Source organism: Dryobates pubescens, chromosome 2 (genome assembly GCF_014839835.1).
Source record: "Dryobates pubescens isolate bDryPub1 chromosome 2, bDryPub1.pri, whole genome shotgun sequence".
In the NCBI taxonomy this organism is placed as follows: Eukaryota; Metazoa; Chordata; class Aves; order Piciformes; family Picidae; genus Dryobates; species Dryobates pubescens.
Genome location: NC_071613.1, coordinates 48,253,101 through 48,274,355, shown reverse-complemented (window position 1 = coordinate 48,274,355; position 21,255 = coordinate 48,253,101). Strand labels below are relative to the sequence as shown.

General features: G+C 38.1%; 1 protein-coding gene across 9 annotated transcripts in view; it reads left to right on the top strand.

The window, feature by feature from the left end:
* Window positions 1-21,255, top strand: part of NCKAP5 (NCK associated protein 5) — a 257,106-nt gene that overhangs the window by 203,962 nt on the left and 31,889 nt on the right. For 6 of the 9 annotated variants that reach the window (XM_054176887.1, XM_054176890.1, XM_054176884.1 and 3 more), the window contains one exon: window positions 18,491-18,805. In XM_054176887.1, the coding sequence (XP_054032862.1) occupies window positions 18,491-18,805 (315 nt within the window). The other 3 variants (XM_054176930.1, XM_054176944.1, XM_054176921.1) reach the window with 3 other exon arrangements.

The window sequence follows — 21,255 nt, the reverse complement described above, 5'->3', positions numbered from 1 at the left end:
CTAATTTTTAGCCTCAGAACATGTTAAAATACCTAAGAGGCAATGGAGGGCAAAACAGAATTCTACTTAGGATCTGTATTAGAGCAGTATGTCACCAGTATAAGGAACTGACTTGGAATGAGATTCTCCTTTAGCAAGTTCCCTTTGCAAGCAGAGACTGTGGCAATAGTTAAAATCTGATTCAGAATTTTAAGGACACTGTAAGTGATTTTGCAATCCAGAAGCTCTTACATTTCACTAATACTATGAACCCACCAAGCGGGTCTGAACAGAGGTATGACACTGAAACACATTTCTCTTTGAATGGCTTTGCACGCTTTACTGATGTGTACTGATGTGTACATCCTTTTCAGTCCCACATTTAGCCATCTTACTTGCACAAAAAAATACCTAAACTCTTCCCTCTCTAAGAACCCAGCTATAATGGGGGTCCATTACAGCAACTCAATAACAGGAATTTTGACTGATGTTCAAAGTAAGACTCTGAGGAGATTCAGTGAGTGGGTAGGCACTAGCCCTGAAAAGAGCTCTGTGAATAAAGGACTAACTTCCTATTATGAAAAATTGTTCACTTAAGGTTCTTCAGAATGTTGTGTGTCTGCCTCAAGATTCTCAAAACTTACTTTGAATTGATGTTAAATGTTTGGGTTGGATTTTTTTAGTCCAGATACTGAACAAGAATAACCAGTGCTTCCTTGGTGTTCATCAGTGTAGTTGGTGGTTGTGGCCCATACCTAAGTGCTATATATTTTGATATATTACTTTGTTATTGGGTCCTGCAATATGTCATGCAGGTGGCTTTCGAGAGTGTTAATATTTCACTCCTCCCACAGGCACCAAATATGAGTCTCTGACAAGAGATAGTAGTTATAGAAAAGGTTGGATGGAACTTCACAAAGTCAGACTGGAGTTGTGCCTTAGGTTCATGAGGCCCTCAGTTAGCTAAGAGAGTTCATCACTGTGGGTACGGCCTTCCTATGCACCAAAGTCATTTTTTGTAAAGAAAAGACCTTTTTCTTCACCTTTTTCAGGGCTGATGACACGGGTAAAATGACAGGCAGGCCTGTGGCCCAGGTCTATGCAAGTCCACAGTTTGTAGAGCTACACCAGGCAGCACTGCCCTTGGGAAATTTGTGCAAAGAACTTTCTGTGATCTGAGTTATACCAATTGCAAAAGCATCTTCTTTTCCCTAGACAGTGCCATCTCTTAAAGGCTCAACACAGATAGCCCTCTAGTGCCTTGTGAAACCACCTAGACTAACTCAAGGAGTTTGCTCAGAGGATCTAGGTGTTAATATTGAGAAACTTTGATGGTGGGAGACATTATGTGCAAGAGGTAGCAATGGCACCATAAAAATAATAGAAGTCTAATCAAATTTGTTAACATTTGCACGGCGAGTCTTAAATCAGTATCATACTGTGTTTTATTCCATTCTCATCAGGCTATGCTTTATCTTACCTTGTTATTTTTCCTAATGTATGTCCACATTGCTCTTTGAGGATAGCAAGCTTTCCTAGGTCTTGTTCAGATTCTTTTACCAAATTCCTTGCTAGGGCTTCTGGCATTTTTCTGATACAAAGGTTTTCACAGCGCGAGAAGCAATGCTGATTGTTTTCAAGACCAAAACTCTCAGCAGCTTTAAGAAACATTCATTTGGAACGCTTCCCACATCAGCTTGCAATTTTTAGTCAGAATCATACACAACAAAGAACTTGTGAAGGTTATAAAGAAATTGTTGCTGAGGAGAATTATCTGAGATGTGAGAAAGCCAATTTTGTCCTTGTCATTAACTAATAAGCTTCTGGTTGTCAGAAGCAGAAGGGAATAGTGCAGGAAGGTTGCCTCTATAAATGCTATGCCTTGCTGCCATCAAGCACATGATAGTGAGCCAGGTCCTTAGTCCAAAGACGGCAGTTCATGTCATGGTTGTGGCTTTTGGTCTGTTCTTTTCATGGAACTGTTCCATAGTGTTCCAGAACATGAACATCTTTGAAATCTTAAGAATTTCACTGGGCTGTTAGTTCATCTCTTACTGTGTTTTTCACCATCATAAGCAGTTGTTTTAAGAGAACAAAGATCACTGTGGTTTTGTAGCTGTACTTTAATGAGTTCATTCTACTGTTTTTTATCTAAACTGCTAAAAAAATGGAGCAGAACATTCATAAAATGTAGAAAGGCTATGATGAAGCAGGTAAGATGTTTTCTGTGTAATAGGAAGAACAGGTACTGCTGTTGTTGTCACTGTGAAATACCTAAACTGACCTCAGGTCTGCCCAGTTAGCTAATAAGCCAGATACATGTAGCTGAACAGTCTTCAAGGTTGGTATCATGTAAGACAATGCTGGTTCATCACTTTCTAATAATGAGATACTCCTGGGTGTATTAAAAATGTGTAAAATGTCAGTTGCTGTGTTTTTAATTTATTGTCAGTTGTTAATCTAAACAACTTTAAGTATTTTGCTGACTCTTTGGATTTGCTAGATTGAAACAATGCAAGAATGCTTAATGCACAGTAACAGAAAATTGCCCTTCTTATATACCTGTGTCTCTGGAACACATGGTCACTGCCATATGAAGTGATCATTTGCATTATGCTCTGCTGTATTTAAACTTTTATTCAAAACATTTTCAAAATATTTTAAACAAGAATATGTCATACCTTGGATGCTTCTGCTGTACTGTTAGTGAGGATGCCAAATGTGGCCCTGGCAGCACAGATGTTACCTGTGCTCCCACTTCTCACAGACAGGTCCAGACATCTTCAGAACTTCTTCTTCAAGCCCTTTGCAGTAAAGTCGTAGGGTTTTGATAGGGTGATGAAATGGGAAGTGCTGAAGAACCTAGTATGAGGAAGGACATGATAAAAAGGTCAATTCTCCCTTCATGCCATGAGAGATTCCCCAGCTCAGACAAGTACAGCAGGGTCTCCAAATATTCCTATAAATAAAATTCTTCTGTTGAATACAAATCATAGTATCAGTGAGGGTTGGAAGGGACCACAAGAATCATCTAGTTCCAACCCCCTGCCATGGGCAGGGACACCCCACATTAGATCAGGCTGGCCAGAGCCTCATCCAGCCTGGTCTTAAACACCTCCAGGGACAGGGCCTCAACCACTTCCCTGGACAACCCATTCCAGGGCTTCACCACTCTCATGGGGAAGAACTTCCTCCTCACGTCCAGCCTGAATCTCCCCACCTCCAGCTTCATTCCATTCCCCCTAGTCCTATCACTACCTGATAATCCTGAGAAGTCCCTCCCCAGCCTTCTTGTAGGCCCCCTTCAGATACTGGAAGGGCACAATTAGGTCACCTCGGAGCCTTCTCTTCTGCAGACTGAACAGCCCCAACTCTTTCAGTCTGTCCTCATAGGAGAGGTACTCCAGCCCTCTGATCATCCTTGTGGTCCTTCTCTGGACACATTCCAGCACGTCCATATCCCTCTTGTAATATGATATGTCAAGCTCCTGACAGTACTGCTGTGGTGTAAGCATACTGCCCCCTCCACACCTTGATTTTACAAAGAAAAAGCATTCTACTTCCCCCAAGGGAGCAAAAGTGTCAGTGTTTCTTTTGAATTTCCCCATTGTCACAATAGCAAAAAAAATGACAAGGCAGTAACACAGGACACCTTTACATAGAGAAGTTAATAATTGGACATCTGGAGAAGAAAGAATTATTTGTGAGAAAGTTTATTGCTTCATATTTCAAGTACTGCTTCAAATTAGCACCCACTCTTGGAGAAGTGTGATTGTATTAATTATAACCTATTAAGAGTTTTCATTCATAAACAGCCCCAAGGGAAAAGGCAAAATTCCACAGCACAAGCAAACAAATGTTAATTACTGAAAAATTCATTCTTGCAGACAACTTCACATGAGAGTACTATGGTATACAATAACAGTCATGCCAAAGACAGTTTCCTTGATTATAATACTCATCTGTTATGGCTAAAATACAGGCACCTTGAGGTGCAAAGGCTTAGTGATTCCTAAATTAATCAAAGTACCTCTGATCTAAAGCACTGAATTTCAGGGAGTACACTAAAACATAATTAGTTCATCTAAAGGAAGTGTTTTCTTGAAGTGGAAAGTTTTTGCTCTCAAATGTTATCTTTAATATGCCACTGGTTGAACTAAAAGGCCAAATTAAGTCTCTGATAACAAAACTTGTTGAGCTTTGACATCAGGAACATCAATGGAGGTAGGTTTTGCCCTCAGAATAACATCATTGGTAAAAACTAAACAAATAAATAAGAGTAGACCTGCAGTTTGCTTGAGTGTTGTGGGTACTCTAGAGAGCAAATACTTACTAGTGAAAGAAGTGGTAGTAGCAATCCAAAATATGTCTGAGTGTTAACTGGTACTATCTGCTCCCCTGGAAGCACTGGATACTACTTATTGGAGTCACATGGGGAGTTTATTCCCCGAGGCAGGCTGGGGTTGGTACCCACAGTAGAAAGATTCACAGTTCTTGGAATGAAATATCTGTGGCATTCAGTCCTATTTTTAGTTTGGAGTATTTTAGGTGAAAAAGAGACTCAGAAGATTATAAAGATAAAGGTAGTCAGATTTTGTGAAACTTTGAAGAAAGACTTGGTTCTAATTTTTGTCAGATTTTCATTAGAGGTCCAGGACAGTCACTCAGAATTGATTTGCCCAACAATAAATGGGAACTTTGTAGATACCGACATTTCTATAATACAAAGAAGATGTCTGTAGATCCTTGAAAGGGTTTTGAAAAGTTTCTAGCTAGATAGAGGGTTGGGCTTCTGTGCTAGCAAAACAGCATTGAAAGTGCATTGTAGACTGCTGCTTTGTGCTAGAATAAAAACACACACTGAGGTCAAGGGATTCTTTTGTAGCTCTGCTGTAGCCCAGTGCTCAATTCCATTAAAGTTCTAGATAATCGTCTCCCTTATAGCAGGCTTTATCATCATTTTTTCCTGCTTTCCAAGAGCAACCTTGCACAAGGGGTTTGCAGTTTAATTTAAAGGCAGTCTGGTCAGAAAAGGGAAGCTCTGTCTTCTAAGCAACTTTTTGGAGATTTGCCTTCTTTAGGGAACATTTGGCTGAATCCCTTAGATGCCTAATGGTCCAGAAAGGAAATGTTGTTACTATTTTATATGTTGCCTTGTTTTTTAAAGTCCACCCCTTTAACTTTTATATGGAGCAAACAGAAGTGATCAAACTACATTTTCAGTAGAAACCAGGAATGTCCTTCACAGCAAGTTTTATACATAAGTTGCTAGTAACTTGATAGCAATTTTACGGATGTTCTGGTAGCAAACACAGGATGCATAACGTAGATGTAAGTGGGTTTGCCTTAAAATGATATGTCAGCATTCTAATTATTTGTATTGAAGTATCAAATGCTGAAGATTATAGCCTTATCTTTGTATTCTGATACTGTTTTATTCAGCTCCCAGTAGCCATACTATGAAACTATATATATGATAATAAAACCCCACACATCATAAGCAGACTTTTCTGTCAGAAAGACTCAAAACACTTAATTGTGTTATCCAATGGTCTGTTTCAAAACTTGATGAAAACTATTGCAGTTCATCTGCTTGTTTAATAAGCAAGGCACCAAGGTTCCAGTAAGAGGATTAAAACTACTGGACACCCTCCTCTGCTGAACAAAAGACTTTGTTTTATCAACCATTACGTAAACTGCTAAAAGTTTGGGTGTTTCTTCTGGTGTACTCAGTAAACCACTATTGAATTCATGCTTTCTTATTCTCAGGGAATGGAAATAGATGTGAAAGAAACAAGCCTGATTAATGTGGTAAATACATAAAGTCTGACATGCATCTTCCTAAAACATGTCCATTAAGCCTGACATATTCAAGCAAATACATTTACATTACAGAGTCCCCCAAATCTGGAGACGGATTAGGTGAGGCCCTGTAATGAATTACCGAGAGAACTGTAACAGAATAAGTGACGGAGGAAAGATGGTGAACAAATTGATTTATATTACAGCCTGTGCATTCAGTAGGGGTGAGCAACAGCACTGGAAAGACAAAAGCATAATCCAGAAGTTGCTTAAATATCAGGCAAATTCTTGGACACCTCTAATGCTTTTAATGAAGAAAATATTCAACTGATAACATGTATTGTGACCTCAACAGAAATCCTCCCTTGCCATGAAGTCTCAATGCCTGAGAAAACACCTTATCACTGTCAGTGTTAATTTCTTTCATCAGGCCATTGATAGAAGTTGAGAAGAACCATTTAGCAATCATCTTATCACTGATGGAGCAGTTGAATCATTCATTTACACATGATCAGATAAAGGAAAAATATTTGTTTTATCTTCCCCATCACCACCCAGTAAAGCTGTGGAATACCTAGAAGTCTCTACATGTGAGATTGCTGTATGTATAAGCCATCAAACAAAACCAGTTATCACTGAAGCTGTTTCCAGCTTAAGTCTGTTCGTTTTTTGAGTCTGCATGCTCAGAAAACTTTTGTTTTGATACAAGTTGAATCCCCTATTCATGAGCAGTGGTACAAATATGCCTGCATTGATTTGTACGTCAGTACCAAAGCCATTCTCTAAAGCCCTGTGTGCATGTGGAAGCTCAGAGGTAGGTGTTAAATCTGCAGGTGCTGACCACATTGCTTTAGAAAGAGTGATTCCAGGGCTGGAGCTTTGAAATGGGACTTCAGAGTAGTATGTGATTTAACAGCATGCTCACCTGCTATGTCTGACCAGCTTGGATGTTAATCTAAAAGTGTAGGTTCTGAATTGCTAAAATAATTATGAATTATTTAATACTAAAAAAGCTGTTCACATCTAGCAACATCAGGATCAAACTTTTTCATAAAATAACCCCACAAAGCAAATAAACAAAAAATAGCAAAAACTTCAAAACCCAGTGGTATAAGGAGCCTGAAAGATATGGGAGAGACTTTCACAACCTCCTTATCTATCTGGGCCCACCGTCCTCAGAGTACTTCAGCCAGGAGAGATGTGTGAAAGTGCACAAACAAAACTGAGCTCAGCTGGGTACAAACCATTTACATTTGTACTTTCACTCACCTAAATTAATTTGTTAGGTCTTCAGAGTTAATGCCATTTCACATCTTCACCTAATATCCTCAGAGCATTTACATTTTAATGTAATTATCAAGCAATGTTCTACCCCTTTTGTACTTCAAGATCTTAATTTTCTTATCCTTCAGTACCATTGAAACTACCTTTGCCTGTGGTTTACTTACTTTTCTTAACCAGAGTAGCTAAAATGAGGCATTGCTGAGGGAAGAACTTCCTTGATAACCAATAGGCCTTGCAAGAAGAACTGACAGTTTTGTGTGTAGAAACGCACCCTAGAAGCACATAGGTTAGAAGTCCTCTGTCTCTGGCACTTCATCGGTTGAATTTTTAATATCTTCAAGGATATTGTTCTAAATCTGTCTATGACCAATGCACATTTCTTTGGGAGCCTTTACACAACATTGAGCAGTCCTGTGTTTTTATGTTGCAACGCTCACGATACTAAAGATTTGGTAGGATCATGCTGTTGAGTGGCCTTCCAGGGCTGTGTGGAGCAGCATTCAGCATTTACCATGCCAGGACTTGCTCATCAGAAACAGGTCACACTGGTACATAAAGATGATTAAATAGCCTCTCCTTCTGCTCTGGTGCTCTGTATTTTTCCAGTGGAATTTTATTATTGTGTGTTTTTCCTATGGGTGAGAAGCTGAACCAGGCTGTTGTGCAGAATGGAGGGATCTGTGAGAGGAAAAGCATTATGTAGATTTGGGGCACTAGAAATGGGATGAATAGTGTCTGCTCTGCTGTGTTCTTGATGCTTGTTTGGCATTTGGATATTTCTGCAGGGATTACTTTTGAAGTGCCTGTCTGAAGGAGCCTATAATAATAGAGTAAAACTTTCTGTATATTTTTCTAGTCATTACTTGTGTTCTATGAAGATGATGGAGAACCTTGCCAATGTGAATAATAAGAAACTAACATCTATTAGTGTCTTCTAATTTATGTCAGCTTACCTTCTTCACAGTCTGGCAAAGACAAATCATCTCTTTGTACTTTAAAAGACAGTACACATAGCAATTGTCTAATTGCCAATTCTTCTGCAGCACTGCTGCAGCCTACTGTCTAGCTTGTCTTCCTTCTGTGAGGAGAATTAATATTTTGGATCAACACTTCCTTATTAACCACAATGATTTGCTGTTAATTTCCTCTTTGTCATTACATTTATTCATCCAGAAATACCAAATTTTATCACTAGAATAAGAAGAAGTCTGGTTCTTCATACATTATATATAGGGTACAGTCTAATTATCATGCAAGATATTGAGAATCTGCTGGTCTCATTCAGGCTTAAAATGTCAATTAAATGGGATGGCCAGGTTCTTCAACTCTGAAGTTAATGGTGCTATGTTGATTTACACAACTTTATAGCCTGCCTGTATGCATTTTTATCACTCAAAACAGGACTGTGCCTGATTATCATACTTATTACAGGATAGTACATGCAACTATTCTCTGTTACAGTACAAGTCTCTCTATTTGAAACTCTTCTTACTTTACATGATTTTTGCTTCTAGCTAGGGCCATCTGTAGATGTGTGTATGGAGCTTCAGTCGTGCATTTCCTATTAATCCTAACTCATATACCTGAAGTACACCTGAGCACACTGAAAAGCATTTTGAATGAGGATGTGTAGAGTTACTTGGAACGTATGTTTGATCTGTGCTTAAGTGGACTTGCTTCTCCTTTTCTGCAGTGATTTCTAGTGGAATTTTTCTGAAAAATACATTTTCACCTGAATTATCAATTGTATTTGAGCTCTATCAGCATATGCCTTTCCAGCTTCTCACTCTCAGGGTGGGCTGCTTTGTTGTCATCTGTGGCATTTTTAATTGAATTTGAGGAGCTTTGACTCATGTCTTCAGTCAGAGACCTGAACTGTTGACATTAGATTATGCAATTAGCCATCATAGCTGATCACAGAAAAACAAAACTTTTTTTTTTCTGGTGTAATAGAGAAATAATAATACACAGTGAGTGCATTGTTTGTAATCCTAGATGAACATGAGAAATTCGTAGTGTTTGGACAATTTTGGACACTGCTAGGAAAACATATTTACTATGAATGACATTCCTACTTCCTATCTTGAACAAGCAAAGTCCAGTAGGTTGTTTCAAAATGATCATTCTAATGGTGTTTTTGTAGCATCATGGAGCATTGTATACTTACCCTCCTGGCACACATACACACACCCCCCCACCCTCCAAAAAAAAAAAAGAAAGAAAGAAAGAAAAAAAGCTTCCAGAAAAAAAAATTGCTGTTCATTCTTCTGGCTTTAAATCGTGATGTTTTCTTACTTCTTACTTCTGCTTCCATGCAGTTAGTTTCACTGTGATTCAGCAGATTTAGAGAAGCTGAACTCAAGTACCAAAATGGAAATGGTTCACCTCAAAGTTACTCAAAGCTCTCTCTGCTCACTCTGTTAATGAGTTTTCGCTTCGTTAATTAAGAAATAAAATCTGTTTCAGGTGTGCATGTGTATTTCTGACTGTTCATTAGTAGTATCCTTAAGCAAAGCCATCTGCAGGGCAGAACTAGTAACAAAATTATTTAAAGCTTCATTTAATATTCATGTGGCTTTAATTTCAGTCTTTTTTTTTCCTTTTGTACTAATACACAAAAGCCAGTGTTGTTGCTAAAATAAATACAGTGTGTTCTCCTGTGCCTTTGGAAAACCCAGACCTTCCTATGCACTCAGGCACTGGTCAGTGCTTACCAGAGACAGAATTTATGCTTAAAGCATTACCACTAACCCTGTCTGTTGAGAACAGAAAGCCAAAGAAATTGTCTCAGTGTGAGTGAAACCAAACTCCAATTTATAAGAGAGTTGCTTGAGCTTGAAAGCAGGTAAACCAGTGGTTCCATCCCATTATCCTTAAATGCTTCAGACACACTAGTCAGCAAACAGAAATCCTCAATGAAACAGCCAAATGCTGGTGGCAAATACTCCCTTGGGCACTGAGTGCCGCCCATGTATCTGAGATGCTAAATGTGTCCTCTTCTCTTTTGTAATTGCAGTCTACTACAGTTATTCCCAAACTAAAGCAAAAGTAACAACTTCAATGCTTCTTTCAAGTATTTTGAAGCTTGCTATTGATTCCTGAACAGCCTTCAAAAAAGCCAGAGCTGAAATTTCAGCACAAACTGAATATTATTCAAGGTTGGTTATAATCTGATTGCCAAACTCCTAGGTTATTTATCCTCATATGACTGTGTAATGGGGAGATGTGATTAGCTCTTACGTTTCAATATGAAGAACTGAGATATAAAGAAAGAGGTAGGTCCATGGTTACAAGGAAAAAGTATGGCTGAAGCAGCCCTTAGATAACACCTAGGTAAATAATAATTTGTATTTTCTTGGACTCTTATACTGATAGGTACAATTCCTGAAAGTTGGGATATGTCTTCTCAAAAAACAGCAAATGAAGGGACATATCCATCCATATCCAGTACTTGAATGAGCAATCCCTAGTACGATGTTCCTTAGAAAGTTTGCAATTCTTGGCTCCCAAACTTTACATTTCAAGCTACTAAGGGAAACAGAAGGCCATTCTCAGTGAAAGAGCCGGGATAAGCCACATTTCTGCACTGCATCAGGCCTGTTGCATACCTTGGATTCACACCTTGCATCAGATGTGAGGACTTCTCACCTACTACTCATCTATAAGGATTTCTTAAAGATTGTTGCAAATCTGTAAGGCTGATTGGCAAATGCAGAGGTAAAACCAGAGGAGGACATACAGCCAAAAAAAGAAGAGGGATAGCTGCCCAAAGTGTTTTGAGGCTAGCCTCAATGACAGCCAGGATGAAGCTGAACTGCATCTAATTACATTTTACACAGAGCTGAAAGTTGCTCTTCACATGAATTTTAAGTCTTAGTTTTTCTAGTAGGACCAAAATTGTGTCTATTTCTAATGTCCTGGGAACAGTGAGTAGATTTTTTAGGAAGTATAACAGTGTAATGCAGAGAGGTCACCCTAGATGTCATCAGTTGTAGGACTTTTCCAAATGGAAGCTGCATGTAGACCTTTGTATTTAATAGGCACTGAGAGATATGGAATAGAAAACTCCAAGAAATAGCCAAGGTCTTTTCCCAGCTCATTTAAAGTTATGTTCTTTGTAACAACCCTGTTTCAAGTAGCTTTCCACCATTCCTTCCAAGCGTGTAAGGAAGCTATCTACATGTCTGGAGGGGGATGGGGAGCACTTACTGAAAGAAGAAAACAAGCAAGTGAAAAAATGCACAGCTAACTGCCAAGTAGGAGCACAGTTATTAGTACTTGCTAATTATTAAAACTAATCTTTTAACTTACTAGTAGAATTGTATTTTATGGTGGGATTGGAATTAAAATGAGGCAGCAATTGTCTGTTTCAATGCAGAACAATGGGATTGTGGTTGTGGAAAACTCTGAAGACAGCTGTCAAACCAGTGGGCAAATGACATATTGAAATTGGTAAGTTTTGCTTGATTAGGAAGAAGCAATAGAAGGAACATGGAGTGAGTCAGTATAGTCTGTATTTATCTTGTATGTTATTATTATCATTATTCTAAATAAACATAAATTAAATCCTACACTGAAGCAGCCACAAATGAAGTTCATTTGTAGATCCGTCATTTGGAAATACACTGCACAGCCCTTCACCCCTTTACCTTTCCTTATATATTAGAAATAATTGCATTTCAACAGTACAGTACCTATGGGAGCATCAGGGCTGTGAAAACTTGTGTCTTTTCTGGTTTTACCTAGGATAGCCTTTGGGAGGTTTTGGGTTTGCATACTGGTTATAATTCAGATCTAGATAGAAAACAATAATGCATTCATCTTTGACTAATTGGATTAAATTATGGTGTAAACCCAGAAGGAATAATCTATTTTAAATTGACATTGATTTGGCAGAAATACATTGCCTTTTTTTTTGTGGTTGCTTTAGCATTGCAGATGAAGAGAAGGATGTGCAAATAAAGAGATCTGGTTTGCCATCTGTAGTTTAAGCTCTTCATGCCAATGCCACATGTAGCTTAAAGATGTTTATTAACTGATAAAGCAAATTTTTAGAGACCTATTTACGATTTGAAATATTATTCTGAAAAAAAAAAAAGTTTTAATTAATAAATTGGCATGTTTCAAAATACTAGAAATATTATTCTCCCTTTCTGTTTCAGCAGAGAACAGCTATGTGTTCTGTGGTTTTCTGTGTCAGTTTAGTAGAAAGTCTTGAACTTTCTAGTGCAAAGAAAGGTAATTTGTTAGAATTTGTGTATTCTTTTACTGATGGGAATTATGCCCTCTTATTTTTAGTGTCTAAATACTCTGAACAAAGCCCGTTCTGTGTTACATGTCCTTCAAAACCTCCTTTCAAGAACTGCCTGTACTTCTGAAAACAGCTTGCTGGAAATTTCCCAGTGAAACTGTTCCTGATATAGAGCTATTTTTGACTGATAATTTTTTTTCCTGAAGATGTCTGCTTTCTATGGAAAATTCTGGTGGTTACTCAAAGGTTTCAGCTAAAATTTATGTCAATCATGCAGAGTTTTTTAGGCCGAAACTTGAAAATTTATGTGAGGAAGATCTCAAACAAGCTGTAGTGGTGTGCACACGGGAGAATTCCACATTTTTCATGAGTGGGATGCTTCTTTGAAAGAAAATATGTGCCTGTGCTACTGGCATTAGAGAAGGCCTGATGAAAGTAGAACTACCTGTGATCTTTTTGATGAAAAATACAGTTGTCCTCTTTGTTGGTGTTTATTTTTAATGATAGATAGATTGTCCATCAAAGTTAAGTAACATACACACTTCTCTAACTTTGCCACCTCCAAATGGAAACTATCAATTTCAGTCATTTGAAGCAGAGAAAATGTCTGTTTACAGTAACTGCATCTGGTATCCATCAATATGTTTCAGTAGTTACACTGCAGGTTCTACCTGATGGGGAGTGGATGAGGTTATTGAGCTGCTTCTGGAAAACTTGACCCCCTCAAGCAGCACTGGGAGACTGCTGAATTCTGTCAGGCATGGCACAAGTTAATAGAGTGGCCAGACTTTACTTACAGCATGATAGGACGTATGATTATTTTCTCTCACAGCATGCAGGTCCTTCCCTGTATGCTAACACCCAGAAATATCTCCTTTTGTTATGTTTAATTCAAAGTGAGTGCACTGTCTGACCATTTTCAATTGGCATTGTATATGCACAGAATACCTGCTTAATAGATTGCTGTCTGATGCCTTAATTTAGTTTTGCTCTGTGGGTAAGATTTTGGATGTTGTGGGTTACATAAAGATTATTATAGATTATTTATAAACAGTATAAAAAAAACACCCACCACATATTGTTTTAACTGGATGGTCAAAAAGCCAGCAAGTGAATATATGGACTTCCTAAAACTGTAGCAGTCTCTATGTAAAGAAAGACTGTCTATGATTTGTGAAGAGAATATGCGTCCGTGAAACTAATTTTAAGCTACAAGATAAAAAGTCTCTATTAGAATGTGAAGCTTTGCTTTGCTTTGCTTTGCTCTCCAGTTACCCAGTTCAAGATTTGTTTACATCAAGCTGTGGCATTATATCCCTCTTAGTAAAAGTATCTTTTCACATTATTGAACAAATGTGTATCAGCAGCTGTGTTTAAAAGCGGTGTGTCATCACCTTATGTCTTCTTTTGTCTAATATTTGTGGAAAATCTTGGATATGTGCTAGGACTCAACATAGGTTTACAGAAGTTCAACATTAAAAAGACTAACATATACCAAGTCTAAAGTAGGACACATTTTACTCCATTGCTTATCTTGAGTAATACCCTATTTTACAACCATCAGTGCAGAACTTAGCCTGAGGGAAGCTGGACGCACATTTCCTGTGTTGTGCTGGAGGCAATTCCCTTCATAGTAGGTGCTCTGTGTTTTCTTTTCTTTTTTCAGCCCAAATTGATTTTCCTTTCACATGGATTGTATAAAAAGAGGAGCAGAGAAGTGTGCTATACAACAGCATAAACCAGCTCAGACTGAGAGCTCCCCTCACTCTTAGTGTCCAATACCATTGCCTCTGAAGAAACACAAAAGCAAAGTCAGCAGTCCCTGGGTATTGTCTTCCAGTCTCCAATGATTTGTACCAAGGGTAGTTTCTGAACTAGAGCTGGTGAGTTTGTAGTATCTTTGTGTGTTTCAGTGGAAATTTTTTAGAAAGTTGACAAATAATTGGGTTTAATGTCTCATATCTATGGTCAGGAGAATGTCCTAAAAGACTTCAATGAATTCTAGGTTGTCAGTTCTTGTCAGTGGGCTATGTTTACTTCTAACTCTTTAATTTTTACAGTTTAGAGGAAGATGGGGAAAAAAAAAAAAAACACAGAAAGAGCTCCTATTGTAATTTTTCCTAGTGATGATCTCATTCTTAGAATTCCTGGTACCTACCAGCCTGAATATATGTCCCTTTTCTATTACTCTCTTGTCCATACTTTCACAATGTTTATTCCATCTAATTTGGATGTTGACTCCATGTTACAGATCTTGGAGGTCTACTGATACCAGTAAGCTCTGGTAAGACACCAGTGATGCTGCAATATGCCAAAGCCCACTGTACAAGTTACCAAGATGTCCAGCTGATGTAGGACATGAACTGCCTGATCATCTTACATGTGAAAATATTAAACATGAAAATTAGTGAGAAGCAGGGAGTTGAGCAAACTCCCAGAAAACTTCCTATACAGTGTTAACTCCTTTAATTTAGTGCCTGAGCAGCATCTCAACATTGCCCTGCAGGGAGGGGAATGCTCTTACAAGCCCTCCCCCCCTGCTTCCAGGATGGGCCTTAACCCATCACAAAGGTATACTTCAGATTGTCCACAATCTCTTACAGAACCCTGTTGTCAAAAGATTCCCATGCAGTCAGGAGTTTCTTGTTCTCCATGAAATTTCTCTAAATTCTTCCTTGCTTCTGTTTTCAGTTTTGAGAATTGTTACTCTAAGGTAAGATATGATGGGAGGGAAGGAAGAGGCTATTTCAGGTTTTTGATTCTGTTCTGTTTATTCAGTGAAAAAGCAGATGGTGAGTCTACCTGTGTCCACTGTAAAAATTAGTATCAGTGCATGAGCAAGGAAAGAGCTAAAAGCCCCAACCAACCAACCAAAACACCCCAACAGAATCAGGCAAAAGCTTTGGCTTTTATGCCAGGAAACATTTGGAAGCAAAGGCAATTAAGCTCATACATAACTCTTTTCAGATATCAGTGTTGTGCAGAATCGTTTTTCATCCATTGAGTAGTACTGTTGCAGCATCAGAGATTTAACTTTTACATATTTTCATTTTGTAGTCTTGTGCAGCTCCGGCTGATAACAGTCATTTGAAGTGTCAGTGTGCAACTGATGAAATCAGATGGGCCATGAACAGTTCGGCTTGAAAGCTGTCACTGAGATATATAACATACTCTTTTATTTTGCAGTTACCTCATAAAAGTTTGAAAACAGCACAAGATAATGTATATTCATTCCTTCAGTAATACAAATTGTTCTGAGAGATACTTTCTTACTTGTATAATACAGTTTTAGGGATCAGTTGCTTAATTTTATTATAGAAAAATTAACATCCATTAAAAATTTTTGTGTTGTACTCTGTGGTTTAGGACTAGGAGTTTTGAGGGTTGATCAACGTAGTTGAGTTACAGCATTTTTCAAGAATCTTTCTAAGTGTCACAACAGGAGCTGCTGAGCTTTGAGTCATTTGAAAGCCAGACCCTTTTGTGGCTGCTCAGAATTAACAATTAGCTGGTTTACAAACCTGTATTTCCATTATTGTGGATAAAGTCTCTATGAAGGAAGACTATCATCGATTAAAATAAGATTTGTGGTGTACTCTGTATTTGAGGACTAGGGGTTTTGAGGGTTGCTCAACAGAGCTGAGTCACAGCATTTTTCAAGAATCTTTTTAAGAGTCACAACAGGAGCTGCTGAGCTTTGAGTCATTTGAAAGCCAGGCCCTTTTGTGGTTGTTCAGAATTAAAAACTAGCTGTTTTACAAACTAAGTTCCCACCTGCATTTCCATTATCATGGATAAAGCCTCTGTGAAGGAAGACTACCATCGATTAAAACTACTTTTCCTTATAATGAAATGTGGCACTGCTGGTGTGCTTCTCCATCGCTCTCCCAATTATTTTGGGAACAGCAGGAGATAGTATTTTCTTTGTCTCTTGACTTTATGCCATTGCTTTCATGTTCCAGACCTAGATGTACACAAGGTAACAATGAACAAGACAAATCCTTACGCAGTTCTAAGAAACATGGCCTTAGGAGATAAAATAGTATTCCTCTTCCAATTCATCTTGATCAAAGGATGTAGCTTTGCTGTTTGGTATACATTTTGGATTTACTTAATTTTCCTGTAATTAGGAGGGAATGACTTTGTAGTTTCTTAGAGAATGCTCAGAAAGGAAACAATGCTATAAAATCATTCAGAGTCCCTGTGGAACTGGATTGCAAAATCATTTCCATCATTAACACTACAGATAGAGGGAAAATTCTTCCGATTTTTGTTTCCAGCATGTTCTTTCTGTGGTACTTCCATTTTACTCCATGTCTCTGCTGAAGACTTCTGCCTCTCCAGCATAACCAGTGTTGTACAAATCTTTCTTCTGGTCAAGAGGCAACTAATTGAAGTCCTTTCTTCTTCAATATTTTCCTTTATTTACTGATTCTTGTCAGTGCTAGTCATTAGTTGGAACATTGCCTGTCCATCAGCAAACACACTGTTTAGGCTTGATTATCTACAGTGAAAACAGCAAGGGCGGACACCTAGCATTTTAACTTACTTTTCTGCGCTCTGTTATATGCTGAGAGGAACAGTTCACCCACTTCTACCTAGGATTTCACTATTCCAAAACAAAATAAATAATATCTTAGGGAAAGGAGAACTAGAGTAAGAGAGTTAAGTGGCTGGGATACCTCCCTTTGATTCATCAAAACCAAATACAATTATCTTCATTTTCACGAGAACCAAGGAATATAAATAGACATTTCATTTACCTGTAAATGGTTTCTTACATGTTATCAAACAAAGTCCATTGAGATTAAGATTTTAAGAGAAAATTACCATGTTAGTATTCTTATTTCAAAAGCAAATAGGCAAGCCCATAGAGGAGAAGTATTTCTGAATTTCTGAGAGTCTTAGAAACACTGCAGTGGCAAAAGTCATGAAAGTGAATTGGCAGGGGACTGCTAACTACAACAGACTTAAATAAGAGATGGGTATATCATAAAAAAAAAAAAATCAATACTCAGGAACACAGAAAATAGAGATGGAAAAGAAATATTGGGTCATATTCTGCATCTCCTTCTAAAGTACAATTGTTCACTGCAGTATATCTTTTACCCAGTGTAGCCTTAAATTGTTCAAAGCCAAGGAAATTCCTTTACTTCCTCTGGGAGTGTCTGCCACAGACTGAAGATGTCATTGTCAAGGGATGTTTCCAGACGTTTAACCTAAATTATGTTCATTTTCCATTCATTAGTGCTAAAGTTCCCTCCCTGGTATTTATACCTTGCCATCATTGTCCCTTTGAAATTGTTTCCTCATTGTACAAACAGAATTGACATCTCTGGAAATCAATAGAAAACAACAGAGTGGAGTGGTGCTGTCACATCCCGGTTGCAAGAATAGAAATGTGCACATATCTACACTTGCATCTTTCTCTGTTCCGTGGTTAGCAGAGCATCTTTCCAGTAGGATGGATAAGCTGGAGCACTATGTGTAACCATACTACATTCAAACCAATTACTTAAGGTATCCCTGTCTGACATTGTGTTGGAAAGTGTGCATTTACCCATAATGAGATATACAGAACCAGAGCATAACACAGTGAACAAAGGCACGTGTGTTGCTATCCAAGTCTCCCAGGATGCTCTGAGAGGTGGGTATCTCTGGTAAACGCTCCAGATTTTAGCTTTTTGTAAGAATAAATGGTACATTTTGATTAATAACTTTTTGTAAGAGAAACAGTTAAGAAAGCAGAGGCTTTTGTGGAGCACGGGCTTATGTAGAAAGAAATATATTACACTACTAGGTCCCTGACATTGATACTCTCCAAACTTTGTGAGTCTTCAAACTAAATAATGTAAAAATTCCAGCTGTAATCACTTTCTAGCACGAGCCCATCTCACTCATTTTCACACTAACTCTGAAGCAGGCCAGTTTCAGTGTTATGGCATCTGTTAGCCTAATTGCGTCCCAAAATAGTATTTCTGTTGTATTCAGTTAGACAGATGAGTTGGAAGCATACAAACAACAGGTAACAGCACACTCACAAAATGCAAAATGTTCTTCTTTCCTTGAATCCCTTCCTCAAAGATATCCTTTTTACCCGTAGACCCTTTCACTGTCTGTAATACCAACAACACCTTTAGCTCCACCCCATCACACAGTTTTCCTGTATCTTAGAGTCTTGCTGCCAGATGAGGACACTGGACAGTGGGATTGGAACTTTCCCCCTCCCCGACTCAGGAAACCGCTCTACAGGGCGACATGCTTCTAAGCAAGAATCAGCCATGGAAACAGAAGTCCTTGCACCATCTGAGCAAGTCCTTCCTTCAGCTCCTTCAGTAAAAGCCAAAACTCTTGAGCGAGAAGTGCCTTCAACAGCGAAGAGCCAGGAGTCTGTAGAAAGCATAATTAGTCACTCAACATCCGATCCAGCCATGACTGCCAAAGGTATACGACCTTTTCAAAGTCGCCTTCCAAAACCAGCTTCCTCAGGTAAAATGTCAATTGCACTGAAAATCACATTATTTCTGCCCTGGCATCTGTTGTGATTAGCAGAAGTCCTGTAATAATGACAGTTGATAACAGAAATGTTAAATGAAAAGCAGAAGATACTCTTTTTATGAATGTATAAGGTTAACAAGTTTGTGACCTGAGCCATATGGAAATTTCGTTGCACATAATGCTTATCCGAGGAAATAAAACGTGTTAAGCACTTAAATCCTTTTCTCAAGGAACAGTACTTGAAGAAAAAACATATGCCAGGCTCAGAGTTTGACTTGAATAAGAATGCAGATGCTCACCAATATTCAGCATCAGCCTTTGTGGCAAAGTACAAAGCATAGCCATGTTGTGACGCTGAAAAGATATATTCATAAAGATTTGCTTTTGAAACCAGATTTAAACTGAAGACTGATTCAGCCTCAGTGCATAAATTCTGTCCCAATGAATATAGGTCTTGACCTCAAGCAAGACTCTCATTACTTCACTGCATCATACAAATACATTTCTATGTACGAACATAAAACACCTTACTTTCACTCAGCATGTGTGTTTAAACCGTAAAACAAATGCTGACAAAGGAATGAAAGGGCTAGAAATCCAGCAAAGCACCAACAGATGCCTTTCTATTAATAAACAGCCCCACTGAAATCTCTGCAATTTTGTATAAATGCACACTGATGAGTTACAGGCATTCATGAAGGTTTTTGAGTTATTGATATATATATGTCAATAGCATTAGAAATCTTTATGTACAGCTTTTATTTACAGTCAGCATGATAGATACGGTACAAAATGCTTACAGTAAAAGTAATTGGTTTAATGGAGAGGAGTATTGTTTTATCGTGACCAGAGGCAGTGTCATGCATTTATTGGGATTACAGCTCTTAGCACTTTGTCAGCATAAGCATTTACTGCCTTTTTAAATGTTGTGTGTTTAACTTGCATAAATCTGTATCACTGTGTAAGAGATATTCCATATAATTAACATGTATGGTTAAATACAACGTTTTAAGCTTAGTTTAAGGCTATTGAATATGTGTTCTCCTAATGAGCTGATGTGAATTATCATAGAGTCATAGAATCCTGTATGTTGGGAGAGACTTTTTAAGATCATCGATTCCAGTCCTTAATGCAGCATTGACAAGGCCACCACTAAACCATGTCCCTAAGCACCACAGCACCACATCTTCTAAATACCTCCAGGGATGGTGACTTCACCACTTGACAGCCTTTTCAGTGAAGAAATGTTTCCAAATGTCTGCCTAAACCTCTCTGATACAACTTGAGGCCATTTCCTCTAGTCTGTGTGTTACTTGAGAGACAACCCCCACCTTACTACAGCCTCTTTTCAAGTAGTTGTGGAGTGAGAAGGTCTCCCTTGAGCCTCCTTTTCACCAGGCTGAACAATCTCACTTCCCTCAGGTGGTCCTTATAAGACCCTTCACCAGCTTTTTCATGCTTCTTTGGGCACACTCCAACACCTTTTTTGTAGTGAGAGACCCAACTTAAAATTGAGCCTAGGAGGAAAGAAGCCTCTCTGTTCAGAAGGTACATAACAGAAGAATTCTAATTAAACATCTTAGAACTTAGTTGATTTACCAATATTCACAGTGCAGTATTGTAATGGTAAAATAGACTGCAAACACACATTGTATGCTTCATTGCAGACTCCTCTACTCATTTCAGATCAAAGCTAAATAAAAGATATTTTAATGCTTAGTTGTTTGGGGTTTTTTAATAGAAATACTGTTAATTAATGGTACAGCTAAGAAGGATTCAGAAGAAAAATCTTAGTTATAGATTATATGCTACATGCTTGAACAGGCACATGTGTGACCTCAATTCAGCAGTGTGCTATAGAGTCGAGTCCATGATTAAACACTGTCATTATAACAAATTGAACAGAAACAGCAAGCATTGAGTTGCTTCATAAGAAGTCAGTAGCAGTAAGATTGTCCTGCTTTTAATGCTAATATTCACTGCACCAACCTTGTAAGGTTTGTATCTTAATTAAATTGTCATGAAGAGATGTTAAAAAAGTAGTATACATCAGATGGTGGGGTCAACTCCTTCCTGACTAGAGTATTTTCATTCCATTCTTCACTCTCTCTCACTTTCTCATCCAAATTACAATCAATTTATATCAAATGCACCACATATATTCTTTGGTGTTATGATTTTGCATAGTGCATATATAGCAAATAAAAAGGCTAGCTGAGAATTTCTGCTAGAAAGGTACTTGCAATTATATTTATGTTAACAGCCTGTTCTTTCTCCAAGAACATAAAAGAGCAAAGCAGATCCTAGAATGCCTAAAAGTAGAAAAGTAGTTATTGAATTCTGTTTCTTATGTGAAAGAGTATATATTTTAAAACTATTAGAGGGATTTAAATCTATTCCTTCCTCTTCTTTTGTTAACTGGAAAAAGCTTTGGATCAAAT